Here is a 14,816-nt window from a genome sequence, read left to right on the forward strand (position 1 = left end):
GGGATCAGTACAATATTTTGACAAATACTCTTTATTTAAAAAAAAAAAAAAAGAATAAAAGGACCTAGCTTTGTGCAACAGAAATGCTTTTCCCTCTTCCCTTCCCCCACACCTAAAACATTATTTTTATGTGCCGTTTTTGTAGTTTTTAAAATCAACTATTTTTTTTTAATAGGAACCAGATAATAGAGTTGTCTTAATTTCCAAGTTGCCTAAAGATAGCAAACAGGAAATGTTTCCAGCTCAAGTCCAAGGCCCTAGGACAAGGAAGCTTCCCAAAGGAAAAAGGTAACATTACTGCAGGCTCCAATGTTTATAGTCTTGTTTGGCAAAGGGATTTTGAAGAGTTAGGATATCTTCTCCAAACTAAGCTGTGAAAACCAATATGAAATACTTGTTAAAGCACATATTAGTTATTTTAAACTAAGTAATGTACACTTAGCTACCTATATGTCACATGGTCACTTTTATTACAGATATGAAAACAGAGCTGCAATCTCATCCTGGGATTCACCTTTCTCCCAGAGGCCAAGAAATAGATTAACAGAACAAGAATTACATGCAGTATCAGAGAAACTCTCTCAACGACTCTCTGAACTAGATTCGGCAAGTCTTGTTTTTATATTATGATTGCCATAGTTGGTGGGCATTTAAGTGATCCTATAATTAAAAGTGAAAGTAAGCTAGAAACTGGAAAATTATTTGTGTTTTAGTTGCTGTGAAAATGGTCCATAAGTCAGACAGGTAGGATATACAATGAGAATCCTCACCTTTCATGTTATTACCAAATTTGGTACAGATTTATCCAAATTTTTATTTAATTCTGATGAAAACTAATCATTTAACATAGGAGATTGCATTAAACCATTTATCTTTTGATACATCTGTATAGTTTTCCCTTTGTCTCTAAAGACAGATTTGTTATAAAATTAGATGGATCTCTGATTCTCACAAAATACAATACAGTTTGGGGATATCACTGAATAAATGTATTAAATCCTTATGTGACTTACTCTAAAAGTTTATTGAAACTGAATAGTCCATAGCACTGATACACTCCCTTCAGAAACTGAACATGCGGTAAGCATTAACTTGTTATTAGTACCTAATTATCATGGGAAGCTTGCTAAATGTTATTTCTGTCTACTACTTCCAACTTGCATTCTGCTGAAATCAAAAGACGTTGAATTTTCTTGATAGATGTTAAAAAGTGCTCTGGGTGGTCGAATTAAAGAAAAAACGGACCACAAAGAAGATACTGGAAATGAAGAGGTGGAGAGTGGAAATGAGACACTCTCTCAGCACAGTGACAGCATCATGGAGTATGGGCCAAAGAAGCGAAGGCCAGGTACCTACCTATCCCAGATTGGCCAGGATGAGGACAAGCGAGGTAGGCACTTCATGTGTTTGTAATGACTGACTTTCTCATTTTAAATATTTCAGAAATATAAAAATGATCAAAAATAATATCAAATACCTGTATCTTCACCATTTAGAGAAGCAGCAGATGTTAATAATATTTGCTTTACACCTTTGTGTTGAAGGACAAATTGAAAGATCCTACATGTCCTTCCCACAGTCCATTCTTTTCCCAAGTGCTGACCAGGCCTGACCTGCTTAGCTTCCAAGATCAGATGAGATCGGGTGCATTCAGGGTGGTATGGCTGTAGACATACATTCCTTTTCCTTCTTTAAAAAACTACTCTCACAATTTGCACCTTTTTTTCTTTCTTTTTTTTTTTTCTTTCCAGTTTTATTGAGATATAATTGACATAATTTTATTCATTTGAGGTGTACAGCATATATACAGCAAAATGATTACCACGGTTAGTTAACATGTAACTTTCAAGATCTTATCTCTTAGCAGCTTTCCAATATGCAAAACAATATTTTTAATTATAGTCACCATAATGTGCATTATATCCCCAGAACTTATAAATGGAAGTTTGTACCTTTTGTCCACCTTCACACGCTTCACACAACTCCCAATCCCCACCTCTGGCACCCACCAATCTGTTCTCTGTATCCATGAGTTTGTTTAGGTTCCATATATGAATGAGATCATACAGCATTTATCTTTCTGTCTGACGTATCTCATTCAGCATAATGCCCGCATTGCCCATCCATGTTATCACAAATGGCAGAATTTCCTTCTTTTTTATGGCTGAATAATATTCCATTGTCTGTATTTGCACATGCGTGCATGTGCCTGTGTATTTCACGTTTTTTAATCCATTTCTGCCAGTGGACGTTTAGGTTGTTTCCATGCCTTGACTGTTGTAAGTAATGCTACTATGAACATGCAAGTGCAGATATCTTTTAGAGGTAGTGATTTCATTTTCCTCCTAGATGTTTACCTGGAAGTAGAATTGCTGGGTCATGTGGTAGTTCTATTTTTAATTTCTTTTAAGAACCCTCAGTGTTTTCTATTTACATTCCAACCAACAGTGTACAAGGGTTCCCTTTTCTCCCTGTCCTCTCCAGTGCTTGTTATTTCAAATCCTTTTGACAGTAGCTATTTTAATAGGTGTGAGGTTTGGTTTGCATTTCCCAAATAATTAGTGATGTTGAACATCTTTTTAAATAGTCTTCCTTAGAAAACTGTTCAGATCCTCTGCCCATTTTTCAGTTGAATTGTTTATTTCTCTGTGGAGTTACATGAATTCTTTGTATCTTTTGGATATAACCCTATAGAGAAGTATCATTTGCAAATATCTTTTCCCATTCTGTTGGTTGCCTTTTTGTTTTGTTAATGGTTTATTTTGCTGTGTAGAGGCTTTTTAGTTTGATGCATTCCCAGTTTATTTTTTTGTTTTTCTTGCTTTTGGAATCAAATTCACAGAAACATCACTGAGACTAATGTCAGAAATTTAGTGCCTATGTATTTTATTGTTTCGGGTCTTACATTCAAGTAATGGACCAGTTTCATTCTCTTGCATGTGGCTGTCCAGTTTTCCCAACACCATTTATTGGAGAGATTTTCCTCTCTCCACTGTATTATATATTCTTGGCTCCTCTGTCCTAAATTAGTTGCCCATTTATGTGTGGATTTTGGGCTCTCAATCCTGTGTCTTGTTTTCTGTCAGTATCACACTGTTTTGATTGTTATGGCTTTGAAGTGTAGTTAGAAATCTGGGAATGTGATACCTCCAGCTTAGTTCTTTTTTTCTCAGCATTACTTTGGCTATTTGAGGTCTGTTGTGGTTCCATACAAATCTGAGGATTTTTTTGTTCTATTCCTGCAAAAAATACCATTGGGATTTTGATAGGGATTGCATTGAATCTGTAGATTGCTTTAGGTGATACGGACATTGACAATGTTAGTTCTTCCAGTCCATGACAGTGAGATATCTATTTCTTTATCTTCAGTTCCTTTTGTCTTATTTTCAGTGTACAGGTCTTGCACCTCCTTCGTTAAGTTTATTCCTGTGTGTTTTATTCTATTTGATATAATTGCAAATAGTATTGTTTTCTTAATTTCTCTTTCTAATGCATTCTTCATCTCATTTATTGAATGTTTGGTTTTCAGTCTCTTTGGTTGAGTATTCCTGCTCATTAACTTTATTCCTGAGCTCATTGAACTGCCTTTGTCAACTTTTTTCATGACTGCTATTCTTTTTAATTCTCTTATCACTTACTATTTTTACTTTAAATGTTTTCTCCTTTTATTGTCTTATATTAGCCTTTATCAAACTTTAAGGAATGCCTGTGATTTCTAGAATTAAATTTAAAAATTGGTGTCCTCAGACCACCCAGGCCATGCCACTGTGGCTGCCACAACCCAAAGTCGGGAGGCCAAGAGGCCCAAGGGAGGAGCCAGAGGTTGGGCCGAAGGCTTCCCAAGCCCTGCACTGGTGCAAGGCAAGGCTGCCAGCCCTGGAAGATGGAGACAGTCACATCACGAGGCACAGGGTGCCCAGCACTGGTGCACACGTGCTCACACCTGGCTGCAAACTTGGCACCAACCCAAAAGTAGAGGAGAGGTGCAGGCTCTGCCCATCCCTGCTGCTCAGAAAAGCCCCCTGAGCTTCGGCTTTCAGAAGATGGGAAAAAGCTACCAAGGGCCTTAGCTGCTGGCCTTCTGGGTTGCCTGCCCTGATAAGGAACTAAACAGGGGTGCTCGTGGGAGGTCCTCCAGCCTGAGGGCAAACATTCAACCTTGACAACAGCAGGGTTTAGCACAGATTATCTTTGTGGAGTGGCAAGACCTCACTTTTAACTGTAACAATGCGCAAGTCAAGAAGATATTATCCCTATTTTACAGTAAGATGGGGCTCAAGGACAAAACTTATCCAAGGTCTTAAGAGTCACTAAATGATGAAACCCAATTGAGACTAAAGTCCTACGTCAGCATGGTCTGTCTCACTGGTGGATGGCCATTGTACATGAAAAGTACCTAGAATACACTGGCTGAATGATTGTAGAACTGACTGAACAGACTCTTGGACTCCTACTCAGAAGTCTTCAGTTATTTTGTGGCCTCAGCAGCTTCTCTTCCCTTCGACCCATTCTTTAACCCCACTTCTCTAATGCCTTCTCCAGTGTGTAAGAGTTTGCATTGAACAATCCGTCCCTGTGGAGCAGCAGTTGTTTTCATGACCACACTTCAGTGAAGGATAACCAAAGACACTCACACTTTACATTCAAAGCATGAACATTACTACATGTCTGAAAGTAGTGAACACAAGCCAACCCCTGAGCACTGTTGTTTCTGGTCCTCAGCATGCCCACTGCCTTAAATTGTCTTACCTTTTTTTTATATTTTATTTTTTTATTTTTAACTTAGAGGAGAAGGGAGGAAAGAAGGGGGAGAAACATCAACTGGCTGCCTTCCATACATGCCCCAGGGGACTGAACCTGCAACCCAGGCATGTGCCCTGACCAGAAATGAACCAGTGACCTTTTTGATTTGCAGAATAATGCTCAACCAGCTGAGCCATACCGGCCAGAAAATAATTTTTTAAAAATTTCTACTGATTTTTTAGAGAGAGAGAAAGAAGCAGCAGGAGGGTAGGGGGGACAAACCTCAGTTTGTTGTTCCACTAATTTATATACATTCATTGGTTGCTTCTTGAACACGCCCTGACCATAGATCAAACCTGCAACTTTGGCATATACAGATGGTGCTCTAACCAACTGATCTACCAGGTCAGGGCACTTGTCTTATCATTTATACAGCAGTGTCCTGTGGCTGTGGCTTGGTCGGCTCATCCAGTTTGATTCCATCAGGTCACATGCCTAGGTGGCAGGTTCAATCCCCAGTTGTGGCACATATGGGAGGCAACCAGTCAATGTTTCTCCCCCGCCCTCCCCACTTCTCTGAATTGAACTGATAAAAAAAATAATAAAATAGATGACAATGTTCCATCACTTTGAATTTGGTTTCTGGAGAACTGTCACCTGTTACCTTGATTGTTCATAGTGTTTGATGGGTTGTTCCTCTGCTGGCATATCTGAAGTAGTGAGGACCTTTCTTATTTAGGTATAGTCTTGATTTTAACAGTTCAGGAGGTTGACAATTAGGTCTCTTGTTTTCCAGTAGATGGTGCTATAATACAAGTTTGTGTTCTCTCTTACCTGTGCTGCTTTTGTGTCTCTGGGGTTGACATTGGCTGGGGTTGGGGTGTCGCTGTGGTTGTAGGAGTCTCCACCTGAGTGACTGGGGTGCTGCATGTCCCTGCTGTTTCTGAGTCACCTGGGTCTCCAGGCATCACAATCATGGTGGAGGGATCTGGCATATGAGGGTAAGCTGGGTTTGCGACCATGCCATGCTGCTGCCTGGTTCCCTACGGCTGCTGGTGCCACTGTGCTGTAGCCAAGAGGCTATAGACATGTCTCCACTGCTGCTTCACAGCTCCGCTGCAGTCAGGGAAGGGAGCCAGGAACCCTTTTATCCCTGTTTTTATACTTCAACAGTCTATGTGTTACCTGTCTAAATATGCCTTTATGTTTTTCAAAAATTTACATATCGATACTGTATATGTTATTTGGCAACTTGCTTTTTTCTTTTTAACATTGTTTTGAAACTCTATGTTGATTCTTAGAAATCCATTTCATTCATTTTTAACTGTTATGTAACTAAAGCCATACAGCTTACCTTATTTGTGTTTGTGTATATATTTCTCACCATTTCCCCTAATGTAGGACATGTAGATTGTTTCCATAACTACAAACAGTTCTGCAGTGAATAACTGGTAAGAAGTTTCTCTAGGATCTACATCTATTAGAATTACTGGATCACGGAGTTTATACTTTTGCACCATTGCCAAATTCCCCCCATAGTGATTGCACCAGTTTATACTTATACTCACGTTAGCAATGCATGAGTCTGCGGTCTGCACATTTTTACAGATACCTCCTACTATTTATTCAAGTAATTGTCTTGTCTTCCACCAACTAGAATTCTGCATGTTTTCCATTCCCTTTTATCTACTTTGTCCATCCTTGTTTCTCTAGAAATAGTATTTCTCATCTAAAACTTTCTGAACTATTTCAGGTTTTTTTTGTTTGTTTGTTTTACTTCAAGAATATTTTTTCTTATTTCATTTCGTGTCCTTTATGGTTGGCTCAGGTAACTTTAGAACCCTACCTAACCCAGTAACCTACATACTCTCTTATTATCCACTTATATATGGTATCCAGTTTTGAAAACACTGTAAATTAAAATGTCATTTTAATTAGATGTTCCGTTTCTAAAGGAGAACACATTATGGCTATAGTAAAATGTCCCCAAAACATCATTTTAAATAGATTGTGTAATTCAGTTTTTCTTAATATCTTAGAATTTGAAGTGAATTAAGATTTGAATTAAAATACAGTGAAACAAAAAAATAAAAGCTCAGGGAAATAAAAATTCTCTGGGGAAATTTATTTAGAAAGCTATCAAACTAATTTCCTTGACCTTAAGAGATACATTGAATTATTCCACTTTTCCAAAAAGGCATGGAGTCCCCCTCTTCACAACTATTAGGTACCCAAGCACCGCTATAAACAGTGGAACATAAAAGGGTTTGTGAAGAGAAGGGACTTGTTAGATCTCTTAGGCACTGTGGAATTAGAAAGGCTAGAAGGCTAAGAGGAAATAATCAGGATGTATACCCGGCATTCCACATTTTGCCCCGTTTTCAACCCCAAGTTGAATATAGAACCTAAGTACTTCGAGAGAGTGCACATTTATGTGCATTTGTCTCTTGACTTCGTGTGACTAAACAATACAAATACAAATTAGTCATAGGAGAGAGTACACTTAGAGTACACTTCGCATATTCACAGTCATTCTCTTTGCATCTGGTGAAAATTAACTATTGATTTCCAGTTTAACACTTCTGGTTGTCAGGAACTAACGGTATTTGTCTCTTCTGTGTTGTAGGACTTGCCGTGCATAGAAAACCACCCTACAGATCTCATTCACTCTCTCCATCTCCAGTTAACAAAAATAAACAGTTCCATGTGGAGAGAAAAAGGCAGCGAAAGCCAAAAGAAACAGATACCCGCCGATTCCAAGCAAAGGTACATTCCATCTCTTGACTACCATTGGGCAGCAGGCAGTATACCATTTACCTTCAGCCAAATGCTACAGTGAACATGCTGTTGATTAAAGGCTAAAATGCATTTCATATTCTTGGGCTGAGAAAATGTGACATAGCTTTTATGTCCCCAGAGAGGGAGCATAAAACTTGTACTCAGAGAATTTTGAGAAGACTAACCATGTCAGATATAGTCCAGTACTGAAGGGAATTAAGAAAGAGTAGATCAGTAAAGGATGATATTTTCAGAGATGAATAGAATTTGAGGTAGATTAAATGTGACAGGCCATTTAAGTTACAGATAGGATGAAACTGCCCAAGACAGGAATGAGAGGATGATGAGGTTACAAAGACTGCTATGGAATAGGGATTTTGAAGTGTAATATAAATTTAGAACACTTAAGTTCTTTGCTATAGCATGTCTTACAATAGCGTGTAACTTCTCAAGGGAGTATCAAAATAATTACAAGAACTTTGAGAACAAAAAAACACATTATATAGAATTTCATTGTATATCCCAAGTGCACATCTATGAAATAATGTAAATTTGTGATAGAGTGTGAAAGGAATTTTTCTAAAAAGTGAATACAGTGGCAGGATTTTAGGTGAATTTTTTCCTTCATTTTGATTTGTATATATTTTTTATAACTAAATATCATATGGCCTTTTCCTCTGTAGGCAATAACTGAGGCATTTGAAAGGGAACTAAGAAGAAATAAAATTCAAGAGAACACTGGACCTCCAGGAATAAATGACGAGGAGGAAACAGTGGGTAAAAGTCTCTAATGTAATGCCATTTGATCAGATCAGTGGAAAGTACAAAGAGATGAACTTTTTAAAAGGAAAAAAGAATCAGCAGGGCCTTAATTATTAGCTCCTTAGAAAAAGAAAGGATTTCATTTCATGATGTGTGGTTTTTCTCTTATCCATAGGGGTAACCCAAGTTGATAAAATGTAGCATGGTACCAAAGAACACTAGCATTTTTTCCTACCTGCCCAAAACTTCCCTCAGTTTTTAAGGGGTTCTGTTGCTTAGCAGTTCCCAGAGGGTTTAAAGATAGTCCAGGCTGACAAATTATGGGGAGTTAAGAGAATACATGAAATCTCAGTTGTTACATACCTGGTTGGAAGAAACCCAAAGTGTAACTTTCCATTGCTTTTCAAAAGAATGGTTACAGAAAATAAAAGCATGGGGAAAGGCCTATGCTAAAATGTTCATTAACAAAACAGGACATAAAGTACTATATGGTTACAGCTAAACATTATTTGAGAACTTTGACAACTTTTTCCATGTAGATTTAAAAAGAAACAAGTACATCAAAACATTTGTATTTGTATTTAGGATGTTGGGCTACAGTGACTATGAAATTTAAAAAAAAAAAAGGTCAATGCCTTTTCAAATTACAAAGGATGCCAGAAGCCAAAAGATTCTTTTTACTTAGAGTAGATAAATACTAACTAGATTTTAGAAATCTAAAGTAAGGTGGTTTGGCTGGGAATTAGTTAGCTATTTTTGTCAATATGGAATATTTAAGATGATGTATAAGAGTTACTAGACTTCTCTCATTTCTATTCTGTTTTATATCTGCTTCTAAGGAAAAAATATACAGAGAAGCTGGTCATAAAGGAACTCCAAAACGTAGTCAACCCTGGAAGATTTACTCCAGAAGCACCACAATTCCAAGTCCAAGAGGTGGCTTGCCAAAGCCAAATAAAGTAGTTCCAAGTAAGAACCACAAAATTGTACTTTATGGAAAACTGGCACTCTTTGAAAGTGTGTGCTACATTCCAAGGACACAGCACTGAAAACTAACATCCACCAGTTAGTTGGAGAAACTTCCCTTTTTTATCACTGCCATACGCTGGATCTCTGTAAAGAGATAAGACTCTTAAGTAAGGCATTTATTTAAAACTCTTCAATATCATCTTAGGAAGGCCTGTACCTTGGCACCAAAGGAATGCTAGGGCCTCTACCTGCTGCTTCAGCTTTAGCTTTACTCACTCACTCTCACTGGCTGCCTTTTTCTTTGTTTCTGGGAAGTTGGTAGAACCAGAGGGATGCGCCAAAGCAAGCAGATGGCCTGTCCAGCTCCTGTTATATTGACAGTTGGTGTCAGTGAGTATTAGAATCCTGTTACAAGGAAAATGAGGTCATGTGAAATGCCAGGGTGCATTTTCAAAGACTGCTGGCCTTCTAACTACATCTCATCAGACAAAGACTCTGCCTCCCAGTAGGGCTGAAGAGTCTGGCCACACACAGAGCATCCACCCAAGGCACCGAGTCAACTGAGCAGTTAGGGTGGACTTCACAAGACCAGCTCGTCATTAATCAGAACTGTTGAGCTTATTTTCATCCATACTAGTAGTTGGCTTACTCTGATCAAAGAAGGAATGCAAAAGTAATAACATACTTTTAGAATTTTTCTTTTCAGGATCAGAACCGCATCACTTAGATAAGCTTTGATCTATCAGGAAGGTGGGATGAAGAGTTCTTATTAAAAGCTTTCAGCAAGTCTCTCAGATTAAAAACATCTTTTCTTTTTTAACCTTGCAGTGAAAGTAAATGAACACAGTCTCCTGCCCCTGATGCTCGAGCAGTTTCCATTTCTCTATGTATCTGGCCAAACACTAAGCAAAATGTGGAAACAGCAAATTGCACAGATTGAACAGCTCAAAAAAGATGCGTATAGGGAAAATCGATCAAAGAAGAAACTCCAGGATGAAGTAAGTTGGCTGTCAACTTTAAGCATAGGAATATAAACCAGAAAGGGAAAGAGCTTATCCTTGAGAATTTAGGGAATAACATTATTAACTTTCTTCTCTGTTGCCCCCCTTAAAGATAGAAGAAGCCTTAAGAAGGCATGATCTGCTTACTGCACTTGTCAAGAAAGAATATGAACATAACAAGAGACTGGTATGTCAAGAGCAAGTTTGGTATAATTTTTATTTTATAACTTACGTTAATTACTTTTATTTTTACCAGCTGGGCAATAGCCCATAGACTGCTCCCTCAAACACTTTCATGTAGGAGCATCTACAGCTTGAACCAAAACCAATGAGCAGGGAAGGTGCAAGGTGCTTTACAATACACAGTTTGATTTAGTCTGTGTTGTAACATGATGGAAACATTTTCTATGAAATGAAAAACCTGAGGCTTTGAGATGTTAACTTGCCCTGGGTCCCGCTTAAATCAGTAAGGAGCAAGATTGAGATTTTAATCCAGGTCTGTGTCTACGTAACTGCTTTGAGGTACCACATGGTTGTAACTAGTGCCTTAGTCTTCTCCCATTTTTCTCAGGTCCCAAATAGAGAGAGCTGACATATTTTACCAGTCTCCATTACAGTTTGGATAAAGAATTGTACATAGCACATTATACTCTGTTGAGTATAATGAGGGGAAAGAACAGAGGTCTAAGACAATATGCCAGAGGAAGATATTTTAAAATGCTTGATTGAAAGTAGAGGTAAGCAGTGTGAACTAGTATCCCGAACAGTTCCAAAGAAGGGGAATCCATCTGAGGAACTGCATGTAGTACCTTGGTATGTGGGGGAGGAAACCAGTACATGACACCTAGTTGAAGGGTTTATGAAAATGCCTTACTTCATCCTCACTACTTTGTAAGAAGATATTGTCTGGTTTCCTTAGTTTTAACCTACTAGTAAATACTCTTGGTAAATCAAATTTTGCTTCTAAATCAAAATGTCATTTTTCTACTCCGTCTGCACTGGCATTTGGGTGTGGCTTAGATGATGAAATCCTCAGTTCCACCATGTCATTGCTCCTCTCTGAAATATTGGGGCCCACTGGGCTGGCTCTTAGGACTGAGGTGACAAACCTACCAAAGTCTGGAGGACTACTGGGGACTGACAGTCTTTCACACTCTGTGCCCAGGCAGTAGGCCACTGGTCCTCCATACCTGGCTTACTACTTTAAGACATTGTGATGGGGAGTGGGGCAGATGAGAATGTTGGAGCCGTTCTTCCTCTTTTTCCCTTTACTTTTTTCAGCAAGACTTCAAGGACCGCATTCATAGGCAGAAGTTGACCCAGTCAAAAATAAAAGAAAATCGGCAGCAGATTGTTCGTGCCCGAAAATATTACGATGATTACAGAGTTCAGCTGCGTGCAAAAATGATGAGAATGAGGACTCGAGAAGAAATGGTAAGTATGGCTTTTCTAGCTAACGCTGTTAAGAAGCTGAATTTTGTCTTACCTTTTAGGAACCATCTTCTTTGTTTATAACTTTTGTCCCAATTCGAATCTAAAATTCAAATACCAGTCCTAAAATGCTGGCTATGAGTCCAGACTTGGCTATTCCTCATGTTATTACCCCCATAGCACCTCCCCATCTATTCACAGCCTACACTGCCCTCATTTTAATTCCCTGTGACCCCCTGCACATAGGGACTTGTCCCATACAACTGCTTTAGGGGTTCAGGAGCATGTTATCACAGACAGGAACTTAAGGTGTGAGGGGCTGACCTAGGTTTCCACCTAAAATCAGTAAAATAACAGGACAGATGGGCTCTGAGGTGTTTCCACAAAGGATTCACACTGTCTCATCCTGATCAAGCTGAAATGCTTAATATTTTGGGATTCTAAACTGGCAATTTCATCCCTAGAGTAAAACATTAAGGTAAGTATAGTTAACTGGGGTGAATACTCTGCAGTGGGTCATACTATAATTCTCATTTCTAGAGGATACTACACTAAGGCTTTGAGAGGTTAAGTAGCTTGACTAAGGTAATATGAATATATGGCTAATGAATACAAGGCTTTAAGAACCAGTTCTTTAATCAAGAATTCTTACTAATCAATGGAGGACAAGTGGGCATATCCAAATCCTTTGAACAGTTTGCTTTCCTGTGGCCTGTCAGATGATAACCACATCACCCTCAGTTACGCACAAGGGTAGATGCAGCATTTGTTTCTGCTCTGGAGCTCCTGCCCTGTTTACACGGCTGCTTTTAGATATTTTTGCTGAAAGCTAAAGAATGTCTGAGCTATAGGAAAAGATGCTGAAACACCGTTCGTGATTAGGGAACTACAAATCAAAACCACAATGAGACACCACTCACACCCACTAAGATGGCTGAAATAAAAACCACAAATGTTGGCATGAATGTGGAGAAGTTAGAACCCTCATGCAGTGCTGATGGGGTCGTAAAATGGCGCAACTACTTTGGAACACAGTCTGAGGCTTCCTCAAAAGGGTAAACATAGAACCATGACTCAGCAGTTTCCTAGATAGGTATCCACATAAATAACTTACACACAAATGTTTGCGGAAGGATTATTTATAATAGCTGAAAAGAGGGAACAACCCAAATGCCATCAGCTGATGAGTGGATAAACAAAATATGATACATCCATACAATAGAGTAATCTTTGGCAATAAAAAGGAATGAACTATTGAAACATCCTATGATACAAATGAACCTTGAAGACATGCTAAGTGAAAGAAATCAGATACAAGAGGTCATGTAGTATATAATTCCATTTATATGAAATGTCCAAAGCAGGCAAATCTAGAAAGTAGACTAGCGGTTGACTGGGGAGGGCAGAATGGGGAGTGGCTGCTGGTGGGGGTGGGGTTTGTATTTGAAGTGACGAAAATGTTCTGAAATTAGTGATGATGGTTGCACAACTTTGAATATACTAAAACCTACTGAATTATATACATCTTTAAAGGGTGAACTTTATGGTATGTGAGTTTTATCTCAATAAATTTGTTACTTTCAAAAAACCTTCGTTGAATACAATGAATATACACATCTAGTTAGGTATATAGATTTTAGATCAGTTTAGATTATATTCCTTCATAAAAGTTCGGCATAATTCTTCTGACTCAATAACTGACAGATATTTAAGAAACTGTTTGAAGAAGGTCTACAAATTCAGAAGCAAAGATTACGAGACCTAAGAAACTATGCCAAAGAAAAGCGAGATGAACAAAAGAGACAGCACCAGAATGAACTGGACTCAATGGAGAACTACTATAAAGACCAGGTGGGGTCACTGCTATTTACATTCTAATGTGTTTAATACTGACCTCCCTGTCAAAAGTTCGCTTAGTATGTTGAACAATAAACTCCATATATTAATTCAGAACTTGTTACAAGTTAAACCCCATTTTTCAAGATTGAAATTTAAGATAAACTAGTCCTTGACCAAAGTACAGAATCTATATTGCCCTATTTCTATTAAAGATTTTAAGTTTCTGAACATTAGGTATAAGAACTGCTCTATTTAGACTACAAATAAAAGATTTGGGTTTTTTCTTCCCTGCAGTTTTCATTGCTGGCAGAAGCCATATCACAGGAACATCAAGAACTCAAAGCCAGAGAGAAATCCCAGGCTCAGGTAATGATTAACAAGATGGAAATCATTTATTTACATTTTTAAGAAATAGGAAGCAATTATATTACACCTTAAGGAGAATGGAGACAATACTAGTAAGAAGGTCCATCTATGGTCCAAACATTTATCCTATTTTAACTTTACCTATTCAGCCCTCTGTAGGAGCTGCTGCTAAATTATTAAAATTATTGCAGGAACTTGATGAGCTGGAAGATGGAGAGGGAATAAAAGATGAGGGCTTGGATGTATGTTGTGAATAGCAGGATGACATGAATTCTCTTTTAGACATTGTATAAGGTGAAGAGGGAGCTGAGGTCTAAGATGGAGAAGGAAATTCAGCAACTGCAGTACATGATCACACAGAATGATGATGATGCTTTCTTCCGGGAACTGGAAGCTGAGCGCTTCAAATCTAGGCTTCATCTGGCTTCCTTTCAGTACGGTAAAAATCCCTTCCCATGAGGCCAGACTTCTGCATCAGTGACGTTTCTGGAGGACTTGACCAGGGCAGACTTAGAATTGAGCCAGTAAACTATCTAAAGCAGAAGAATCATTTCTAAATGTCTTATCTACATGTTCATTCCAATACTTTTTATGAAGAAACCTTTTGAATAAAAATTGTTTCCTTAAAGTTTACTGCTTTTTGTGTTTTTGATCTAAAACCTTCAAAAAGGGGACTAAAGGCACATGTTCTTCATTAGTCCTATCTATACTAATCAGCAAGCCTCAATTGAATAGCCAGCTCCTGAAGCCTATTTTGGGTCCAAAAAGAAAAAAAAAAGGTAAAGTGCTTGAGGATCAAAAAACTCTCAATATCAAAAAGGGGTAGAAGTGTAAACTTGTCTTCAGAGGTGGGACTTAGGAGTAAAACTTGAAAATAGGTTCACGTGTGTGTAGCTTTTTCACATATGGCGTCCAGAAGACGAAAAC

General features: G+C 38.3%; 1 protein-coding gene across 3 annotated transcripts in view; it reads left to right on the forward strand.

Annotated features, from left to right (window-relative positions):
- The window catches only part of CEP95 (centrosomal protein 95), a 32,312-nt gene extending 17,862 nt beyond the window's left edge, over window positions 1-14,450 (forward strand). For 2 of the 3 annotated variants that reach the window (XM_054573038.1, XM_054573036.1), the window contains exons 9-20: window positions 176-288; window positions 477-606; window positions 1,201-1,390; window positions 7,370-7,509; window positions 8,205-8,294; window positions 9,123-9,252; window positions 10,081-10,250; window positions 10,366-10,440; window positions 11,535-11,687; window positions 13,389-13,535; window positions 13,818-13,889; window positions 14,172-14,450. In XM_054573038.1, the coding sequence (XP_054429013.1) occupies window positions 176-288; window positions 477-606; window positions 1,201-1,390; window positions 7,370-7,509; window positions 8,205-8,294; window positions 9,123-9,252; window positions 10,081-10,250; window positions 10,366-10,440; window positions 11,535-11,687; window positions 13,389-13,535; window positions 13,818-13,889; window positions 14,172-14,348 (1,587 nt within the window). In that variant the 3' untranslated portion in view covers window positions 14,349-14,450. The remainder of the gene's footprint in view (window positions 1-175; window positions 289-476; window positions 607-1,200; window positions 1,391-7,369; window positions 7,510-8,204; window positions 8,295-9,122; window positions 9,253-10,080; window positions 10,251-10,365; window positions 10,441-11,534; window positions 11,688-13,388; window positions 13,536-13,817; window positions 13,890-14,171) is intronic. The other variant, XM_054573037.1, reaches the window with a different exon arrangement.
- The last annotated feature ends 366 nt before the right edge of the window (window positions 14,451-14,816 follow it).

This window comes from Pteronotus mesoamericanus, unplaced genomic scaffold, assembly GCF_021234165.1.
Source record: "Pteronotus mesoamericanus isolate MK-2021 breed Mesoamerican mustached bat unplaced genomic scaffold, CSHL_Meso_final contig_246, whole genome shotgun sequence".
In the NCBI taxonomy this organism is placed as follows: domain Eukaryota; kingdom Metazoa; phylum Chordata; class Mammalia; order Chiroptera; family Mormoopidae; genus Pteronotus; species Pteronotus mesoamericanus.